The following is a 10,895-nucleotide window of genomic DNA, read 5'->3' on the forward strand; positions in this document are numbered from 1 at the left end:
TATCGTTGTCCTCTTTTTGCTAAGAAATTCAAGTATGATATTGACATCGCATGTCGAAATGTTTTGACGTCATAGTTACATTTCTAATAACATTACGTCACGGACTCGAGATTCCTTGAACGCTCCGCCCACATTTTAATTGGTTAAAATTAAAAATAATTATTCATGAGGGAGTAGTCCCAGGGAGTAGCTCTGATTTTTCAGGGAGTAGTCCTCAGATGGGGGAAATAGTATCTTCTCGGGAAAATAGACAGTTTTATGGTATTAATTTTATATAGAGTAAAAACAGTAGAGGTATATATAATAAAACTGTTATTTTTTCCGTACTGATACATTATATATTTAACAAAATTGGAATCACATGCATTTTTGATTATTTTTTAAATAATTTATGCCTCTATATTGTTTTAAAAATGTCTAAGTCTCTAGTTAATAAATCTGCTTTGTTTGTTTCGGTATAATAAAACAGTTATGGAATGGGTATGAGGGAAATATCAAATTTATGGTTCCCTGAGGGAGGAAACTATTTCCCGAGGCGGCAAAGCCGCCGAGGGAAATAGTTTCCTGCCGAGGGGAACCATAAATTTGATATTTCCCTCATACCCATTCCATAACTGTATATTATTATACCTACACTGTTATTACTCTATATAAAATTAATACCATAAAACTGTTTATTTCCCTGAGAAGATACTACTTCCCTCATCTGAGGACTACTCCCTGAAAAATCAGAGCTACTCCCTGGGACTACTCCCTCATGAATATTTATTAATAATTTTAACCAACTCAAATGAACAGTGGGCGGAGCATTCAAGGAATCTCGAGTCTGTGACGTAATGTTATTAGAAATGTAACTATGACCTCAAAACATTTCGACAAGCGATGTCAAATTCATACTGGAATTCTAACAAAATGAAGGCAACGATAATCCTTTGAAGTGTCAGTGAATTTATTATATATTTTCTGATAATTTTATTTTCCTTGGTATTGATGCATTATTTATCTTACAATATTTTTAATCACATGTATTTGTGATTATTTAAATGCCTCTATATTGTTTTAAAAAATGCCTGAGTCTCTAGTTTTATAAATCTCCCATGATTGTTTCGGTATAATAAAACAGTTATGGAATGGGTATGAGGGAAATATCAAATTTATGGTTCCCTTTGGCAGGAAACTATTCCTCTCGGCGGCTTCGCCGCCTCTGGAAATAGTTTCCTCCCTTGGGGAACCATAAATTTGCTATTTCCCTCATACCCATTCCATAAATGTATACTAGCTAGCATATAAGGTTTGTTTAAAATATCTTGTCAATAAATAGTAATTAATTCCCTAAGACTGAGCTAGACACTAATTATAATAGATGGACAGATGGAACAATAGAAGACAGACATGATAATTACACTATTTGTCCCTGCCATATTCATGGTGGAGCCTAAATATAAATTACAAAACAATTTACTTAGGATTACGCACTTTAACAGAATTTATTTGCAATTTTATGAAAATGTGCAATAGCATTTAATTATATGGTATCTAGGAAAATGGTGGTTCATTATCTCGATATCTGTTTCATAACTACCGGTACCAGGTATTAAACCACTGGGATTACATAAAATATTTATGACCATTTTATGATAAATATACATTTTTTTCTTATTAATCTTATGAAGTGTGTAAGCTCTATGTTTTCACACTTTAAATGATAAGCAGACCACTTTTCCTGAAGTCTATATCCCTCGATAGTTCTCTTCACTACTTGTCTTCCAAAAACCTTACTAAACACTATCAACAACATTGTGGAAACCTGAGCATTTACAGGTGATGATAAATACAAAAAGTGATTTGTTTAAAATAAATGTGAGGACTTGACGCTTGCTGCACTCTCAGTTATTCTATAAGGTAAAATGATTGATGCATATTTCAGAGCTGGTCATAACTACATAGTTTTGATACCAAGGTATCCATGAAGACCCTTGGCATTTAAGAACAACTCAGGAAAAAAACTTACCACAATCAAGTGTCTTTAATACATGTTATCTATTACTTCCTAAGTTTCAAATACAGTTCAATGGAATTGTCATGTTTGATGTCAAGATAATCAATTTAAATAAAAGCCTGTGCAGATGCATGCGGTCTTTTTTTTTTTTCATCACATATATATCACTGATATCAGTGCAGGATATAAAATGTCATCTCCATGTATTTAGAGACTTATAGTTGTGTTAAATTTTAACTCAGATTGTATTTAAATTAACATTACTACAAAATGGTAGGAAATTTTTTTAGTAATCAGTAATCAAAAAAAATATATCACAGGTCCTGTATTTAGTAGAAATAAATATCTTAAGAGTTAATTTTTTTTTTCTCTGATAGAAGGATGGACTTTCCATGTGTGACTGGTAACATTTAATTAAGACTGAATTCTTGTGTTTAAACAAATATAAAGATGTGCCAGTTTACTGAAGTGATCTTGCTTAGGAGACAATGTCCACATTCATAAGGAAGGTATCTCTGTTGACAGATCATACCCTACATTCAGCTAGTTGATCCATAAATCAGCCTGAATAAATGCTAAATGGTTCGGAGTTTCTGTTTAGCAAACACTCCACTTTCCTCAAAAGGTTGAAAGCCCTATACATGAAAGCAAACATCAGCACACCCCAATATTAATTTTCATTTTAAAACATGTGCTGTATCATTTGTAACATGTACAAGTCATGTACTATGTTCAAGACATATGCATGGCATTTGATTTTTTTTTTAGCTGCTAATAATTATATATATAAATATTTCAGGACATGTACTTATTATATTTATCTATATGTCAATATAATCTAAAGTGGGTTCCATACAATGAATCTTCAGAACTCATCTACACACCAGCATCAAATAATGATACAGTCACCACTCAGTGTATCCATACTAAAGAGTATGATTTGCATTTGAAAGTCTCCAATGTCTAATTAAAGCATTGATTAATGTATGACCTCTTTCTCATGTGTATCTACAGCTTTATCAATATATGTGAACAGAACCATGAGAAGGCAAGAGATTGTAAAGCAATGGTGATTAGCAATACTTCCTTGTTAAGAAATTTAAAGATTAATGAAGGTTGTTTGTTCTTTCATAGTGCATTTAATACTGCAATCTTAGAATCACGTCATGTACCTGTGTTTTTCTCTACCAAGGGTATATATTGGTTTAAATCAGTTGTCATGTGTCAAGGTTTGAATCAACGATACAAGGTTTAATAAAAGCTTCCTCTAAGACAAAGCAAGAAAAAAAAGAAAATCAATATAACTTCAACTTTTAGGCTATAGTTATCGTCTTTATAAATACAGGTAACTCTTGATGGCTCGAACTTCGATCTCTCGAAGTTCTTGATCGCTCGAAGTGAGTCTCCGGTCCCGAATTTTCCCCCTATATAACTAAGCAAATTTACTCTTGATTTCTCGAACTCTTGATCTCTCGAAACCCTTGATCCCTCGAAGTCAAAATGCAGTCCCGCTATGCATATTCTATTAGAATTTACCCTCGATACCTCGAAGTGGCTATGTGTATACAAGGTTATATAATTTGCACCTTTAACTGGACATTTAAATGGCCCCAGGCAGAAGATGCGGGTCTCGAGGACCGGGATGTTTATTCGGGTGACACTTATGCTGCAAGGTGATGATTGATTTATAATTAATCCTATTTTGCCTATATGCTATTAAAATAATTATCATCGTCTGTCTTAGGATGATTTAGAGACGCAGTGTCAGTGAAAAGTAGTAATTGATTAAAAGACGGAACACTAATTTAATTTTTATTTTGAGTCAGTGTCAAAGTTAAACGAAATATGAAAAAGCAGAAACAGCCTCAAAGTCAGTATGACGACTATTATTGGACAAATACTTACAGAACTGCGTTCAGTGATCATGTTTGGAATAGTCAATGCAATGTACGACGCTGTAAAATGTCGTTTTCATGTAACGGATGCGTAGTATGATGTCCGTATTACAAAGAATAAATAAATAAATATGAAATGACAATATACATTTTTTGCTTTACTCAGTTTAATGAAATATTCATTTAAATTTCGAGAAAATATCGTTGTTTTTATAAAAACCACGTGTAAAAGGTTAGCACTGCATGAAAATCATTACATTCGGTAAGACTAATTTTAAAACCTGTCAACAAATCCGGAAAATTCCAGACTCTTGACTCTTGAAAACTCGAACTCTTGATCTCTCGAAGTTTTTCCTCGGTCCCGCGGACTTCGAGGTATCGAGAGTTACCTGTATAACACAGTATTTGCAGCTATTTGCTCATTCCTTACCAAAACTATAATCCCAAGAAACTGTATGTTTTGTCATACAAAAATTGTTAAAATTAAGGTACTTTACTGCAAGAAAACTGCTATAAGAAATAATAATATAGAGTGGATCCTTAGAGTTGAACATAAATTCAAATTTCAAAATTTTTAAATTTCTCTTACATTTAAGGTTCTATCAAATTGACTTAAAAGAATTAATTGACATTATACACAGTCACTGTTTCATTAAAATGGAGGTGGGGGATTTTGAACTTGGATACAAACATGTTACAGAACTCTTTAACCAATGTTTGACGGATGTAACAGGACACAAATTCTCTAAATGTTTTCTATTGTTTTAACCATGTTTAATAGAGAGTAATACTAAGTGATTTAGGAGAACTTTGTCCTCAATATTATCTACTATAACAGAACAAAAAATAGCTTGTCTAAAACTGCAGGCAAAATCAATCTGCTTGTTCATACTAAAACCCATATTAAAGCACAATATAACCTGATATAAACTTAAATTTTAAAATTCCTCACACTACGATCAATACTCAAGAAATATGAGCATTTTTGCTATGCATCATCAATTTTTTTGACACAAACTATAAGTGTCATGCAGCAATCAGCCTGAGAACATTCGATAATTATTGAATCACACCACAAAACAATATATTAATCTCATTGAATTAAAGTTCTTTCAGTAGAGTAAGAGAAGAACTTGGTCCACATCTTTCTATTACACATTTACATAATGATAATGGTCACCCCAACAGGTTGCATAATTTACCTGAACTAATATTTAGAAATGCATCTATCAGACTGCCATTTAGGGGCTTGGAAGAAATATTTAAAGGATATTCAATGTTTTGTAGTTGGATATGGAATTTATTTCACGAGTAGGACAGGATTTTTTCAAAATATTTTCAAGAGTGTGTACCAAGAGTGTGAAATAAAAAATAAAAAATTCTGTCTCCAGAGCCAAATAAATTCCATATCCAACTAAAAAATATTGAATTTTCTGCTTAGTACATTTTCTTTGATTTTCCCTTTGCATCTGTCTTTCATAATACATTGGCATAGCTAGGCTGTGACTTTGTAGTTGAGTGGTTGAGATGTCATAGCTTAGCAATTGTGAGATTGAATACATTGTAAACATGGATTTCAGCAACATGTTAAGAGAAACCTGGACAGTTTTAGTTTCTGTCAGGATGCTTTATTTACACTCTCTATATTATAAAGGATAGGGAGTATTTTTTTTACAACATTCTTCATGAAGGGAAGGAAAATTGAGAGTAAATTGCCATGGACATTTCTGATCACTTTGATATATATCCTTTCACACTGTGATAGAATTTCATTTATTCAACAAATAAATTACAGTATTCCACTGTGAAAATGTAATATAACATAGATATTACACAAATAACACACTTGTCCCTTCTCTAAGATTTTACATGGGTTGTGTGTGTGTTTGTGTGTGTGCATTCCTTATGTACATTGATAAATACATAATTATAATATACTTATTTGTAAGTCTCTGTAAAATTCAGAGTTTTGTATAACAGATAAAGTATATGTACATGTATATGTATTTAGCTTTTTGTGGATCCTGAGTTCTATAGACAGATACACAGAAGCAGGGTCCATGTAAATTGTATACCTTGGCCAATCTAAAATCCTAAAACAAACATTTGAAAATAAATCTGAGGTGTGAAGGCCTATTTAATGATGTTTAAATTCCTTCTCTAAATGTCATTTTACTTATTTCCTGATAACTTTTCAATATGGTTGAGATAAATTTTAAAATGGTTTGATTTATATTAAATTTGACCTTGCACTGAAAGATACCATTATTTCTTATATAATTGTGTAATGCTCTAGAACTGTGAACCCCCATTGAAACCTGACTTTGTAAGTAGGAAAACTTTTAAAACATTAAGTCTTCTCTTCCAACAAAGTCTAACAGTGAGATAAAGCATGGAAAATGTGTGACATGGCAGAGAAAGATATAAATTTTCTATGTTGGTTACATAGGCTAAATAATACTTACTAATGACCGGGCTCACATGTGATACATGATGATGAGGTACTACTATAGTACTGTCCAGCAGCACAACTAGTCACACAGTCGGTCGAACAGTTACACTGGGCAGCGGTCAAGTCTGAAAAAACAAAACATCATTCAGTTAATAATTCTAAAAATCTCAATTCTAACATGTCTGAAGTGTTTGATGTTCCAGGTAAGCACTACTATTTTGGAAACAATTGGTTTCGTATATTTTTTTTTTCATAAAAAATGTAAATTTTTTTTCTTTTGTACATGTTCACACAGTAATACACTAATCTTTGTCACTTAAAAAAAATTTCATTCAACATTTACTGTAATATTTGCTCAACTGTAAATCATATTATATCACATCCTCTAATGTCCAGATTTGGATTAAGATCAGTCAGTGGGACTAAATATTCACATTTGACTGCTGAAGTCATATAAAACATTTTTAGATTGCAGTAACAATAAAAAATAGAAAATTTCAATGTCAGTATCTGTTTAAAGTACTCTGATGTTCTGGTAATAAATTTACCACACTCACAAAAATAAAAAGACATACAGTAAAAACATGGTTATAGCAAACAAATTGCTAACAATAAAATTCATGCTTATGGTAAAGTGATTTTCTTTCCCCATAGATTTAAAAAAGTTACGTGTAATATATACTGTTCATTCCTGGTACTTTGCTAGTTTTACTGTACTAATAAATATTTGGGCAATTTGTAGGGATGCACGATTATATCAATATACCAGTACATCATGATTTTTTATTGTTCAATATATTGCGATATGAAGACTAAAATACAGGTACAGATAATTATAAATTCCAGAAAGCATTTTTTCAAACTTTGAATTAAAATTAGCGGAAGTGGGAAAAATGTACATATTATGCATTTGATAGGGCTGGGTATTGGCTGGGAATTTTGTTTTGGGATATCAGGGTTTGACACTAACGGTAGCCTACTGGCTCAGGACAACTGAAAATTGAGGTCAAGCAACTTAAACATGTCTTTAAGCTTGCCCTGCAGGGCTACTGTAATTTTTTAAATATGTCAGATATTTTTCTTTAAATGCGAGGGATATGAAAGTTATAATATGACAAAGCAAAAGCTATTAAAGACTAGCTCAGGTATACAATGGTCATTGTTGATCTTTTTATCATACACTGAAATACATTCAATACAGATGTGTACAAGCATGCATGAGTATGTTCACGTTAAAGAGTAATATTGTAAGACCTGATAATTGTTTAATTTATTTTCATACATGTTTTAACATCAAAATTATTTTTTTTTGTGAGTCAAAATGTACAAGGTGATTCGGAATACCCTAAATGACTGTAAATGTGGAATTTTTCAAATAGAAAAATATCTTAGGTACAGTCATAGCGTGACATATAATTTTACCCAAATTACAACCAGAATGCAGGATTTGGTATCTCTATTTTCAAAATTTTCTGGGGGAAGCCCCCATACCCCCACCAGTAGGAGGGGGAAACACCCTCCCACACCTACCCTCCTCGTCGCTTTGCGACTTGGCAAGCAGCCTTTGGCTGCTGGACAACTAATACATGAACAGGGCTAGTAAAAAATGGAAATTGCTAGCCCTGCTGGCAACTATGGTTTTAAAGTTAGTGTCGATCCCTGGATATACTGCAATATTTTAAACTGTATTGCAATATGTATTGCAATATTTTTAATAACAGTCAAGATGCTCTTTTCTTATTTATTAAACTCCATTTATAATCAGAGTGAATAAAACTACATGACTATTGTGTATCTTATACGTTGTGCAAAAAAAAGTTCTTGTCGACTTCACTTCAGTTTTACAACGAAATTCAACCATACAACAGGAACCTTATTGCTTGGCATGATTGAAAGCATTTCTGGCATCTTAAATTACTTTTATTATGAGAAAACCCAAGCCCAAGCATTTTACCGTTATACCGACCGGTACTGGAAAAACGTATCACAATACGAAATTTTTTGTTAAGGAATCGTAATATACCGGAATATCGATATTTTTGCACAGCCCTAGTATTTGAGAGAGACTTAACTGTTTAAATCATAATAAAAACTCCATGTTTAAATATCACATAATAGTTATACTTTTGAAAAAAAGTCATGATATATCAAGAGACAAAATTTTTGGCAATACCCATCCCTACCAATTGGTTCCAACCTGTATACTCAATTCTCATTATATCATATGGGTTCCATTGTCGGTTTATGGATAGAATTTGATGAAAAATTAAAGTAAGAAATTTTGATAACTTTTTTTTACACAAAATTTAAGAAATAAGTACCAAGATATTATGAGATACCAATATACAACATTATAATTATGATTGTTAGTTACAAAGGTCAGTTTTTTTCATTTCTGTCGAGGATTCATAGTTTTAGCGATTGTAAAAATTTTCCCTGTCCCATCTATAAATTGCCTACATATCTGGCCATAAGTGAGTCATAATTGCATTTTTACTTACTATAACATATTTCACTGAAAAACCAATTATTTTAAAAACTTATTGTGAGGTCAATTTTAGCCCAATTTCCATGATTTTTTCACTGAATCATGCAGATTACTAAACAAGATACACTAATCATTGAGAATAATTTATTAAATCATCAAAATAAATTTTTTTTCCCTCAAATACTATAATTTTTTAACAAATTTGAGTCCTAAAATTTTTTATTCGCATTTGATGTGTTATATCACTGCAATCCCTACAATTTATTCTGAAATGATGTGAAGAAACAGGGTTCGACATTAACCTTAGTCCGTTAGTCTCAGACTAATACATTTTCATTCGGACTAATAAAATCTATGGCTAATTAGTCCGAACGGACTAATTAAAATTTCTGGAAAAAATCAATCAATTACCGATGTTCGATTCTCGACAACTTTCACTGGAAAGAAAACCCCGCATGTATTTTTAGCTTTCTAGCTTCTTGGCGGGAAGTTAGGTAATTCCGAGTCAATTCGGCGCTCAAATTTAGGACTGATTGATATGAAATTAAACATTTTAGTTCATCATGTTTTAGTATGATACATAAAGAAAGATGTTGGACGTTTGGATGTAATGTATAGAGAAAAACAAACGAGATCGGGAATACGATCGTAGTTCCTGATCACGAGATTTCAACGAATCTTGGAATAAAACATTTCACGTAAATGTTTTGTTTATTTCAAAAAAGTATAAAAAGTACATTGCAATTTTTTTTTTTTAAATTAACCGTTACAAAACATTGATGGTTTATTTATTTATTTTTTTGAGGGACTCATAAAATCGCGTGCGGACTAGTAAAAGTAGAGAAGCACTAGTCCGGCCGGACTAAAGCCTAAAAATGTTAGTGTCGAACCCTGAGAAACTACAAAGAATTCTACATTTTATGGTGTTTAATCATAAAAAAATGAGCAATAAATAACACTGCAATAATATTTTAGAAAAATGCATTTTTCAATGAAATATATAGCGGAAAAATAAAATTATGACTCACTTATGGCCAGGCAATGTATATGTTATTTACTCTCTAGATCTCTGGTCTCAATAATTAAATTAATTTAAAAAATTGTTGTTTGAACAACAAAAACCTTACTATTTACAATACAGGGTCGATTTTTGTATAACCGAAATAGTGGGGAAAAATAATTCGTTACATGCACTTACCAAGTTCTAATAACAAAACACACGCAATGTGGAAAATGAAAATTCGTTGTGTGCGAAACCTTCCTTGCATTTCTGAAGGTCTATATACTATTTAAAGCGATCCAGCGCTTAAATTTTCATCACATGCCGACACCGTTTAATGTTCCCTTGCGAAAATTCTTAATGATTCTACATTCCTCTCTCATATGTAATAGAAATCGCGAAAATCTTGTGTAACAAAAATATCCCTGCCTTCTAAGTATTACATGCACACCGAAACTAGCTCTTTCAAACGCTTACTTGATCGAGACTCGGGTATCGCACGATACGATTGGGTGAAAATTTTCTCAGTGACCCGGAAAGCTCAATGTCGCAAGATTTGGCATAATGTAGCTAAGCAACAACAAGCGTTAAGAAATTTTATGACTTGAAGACGTCACTTTCCGGATCAAAATTGTAGATAGGTATTGACAGGGAATTTAATAAGTCGTTATTTACATCGCTTGTGTAATTATTGTTATTGTCAATACGGCACCCCCTAAGGACTAATAGGACGGTTTAAATGTCCAGGCAGTCGACAGCACCATACATGTATTCATGTTTTAGGCCTAATCAACGTTAGAATTTTTCCACATAATTTGGAATTATACCAAAAAATTTGAAATGTACCAACTTAAAACAAAATCACTAAACGAGATCTCGCGCTTCTCTCAGCTTTCTCTTATAGGCATATCTCTTAAAAACAATTTGTCTCTGACTTTTGAAAACATTCATGAATGTATAGGGGGAGGGGAGGGGGGGGGGGGGTCCCAATAATGTTGCCGATATATAGTATACTATGAAAAAACAAAACTACTTTATTTGCTCCCTCAATAATCAAACCT

General features: G+C 32.2%; 1 protein-coding gene across 1 annotated transcript in view; it reads right to left on the bottom strand.

Moving 5' to 3' along the window:
* LOC133181962 (uncharacterized) overlaps nucleotides 1–10,269 on the bottom strand; it is a 99,721-nt gene extending 89,452 nt beyond the window's left edge. The window contains exons 1-2 of the mRNA XM_061316624.1: nucleotides 10,033–10,269; nucleotides 6,360–6,471 (exon numbers count right to left, since the gene is read on the bottom strand). Coding sequence (XP_061172608.1) covers nucleotides 6,360–6,471; nucleotides 10,033–10,102 — 182 coding nt within the window. The 5' untranslated portion in view covers nucleotides 10,103–10,269. The remainder of the gene's footprint in view (nucleotides 1–6,359; nucleotides 6,472–10,032) is intronic.
* Nucleotides 10,270–10,895: the final 626 nt, after the last annotated feature.

The sequence above is a fragment of the Saccostrea echinata genome, unplaced genomic scaffold (genome assembly GCF_033153115.1).
Source record: "Saccostrea echinata isolate AGI-Se365-2 ecotype Australia unplaced genomic scaffold, CSIRO_AGI_Sech_v1 ptg000009l, whole genome shotgun sequence".
NCBI classification, from domain to species: Eukaryota; Metazoa; Mollusca; class Bivalvia; order Ostreida; family Ostreidae; genus Saccostrea; species Saccostrea echinata.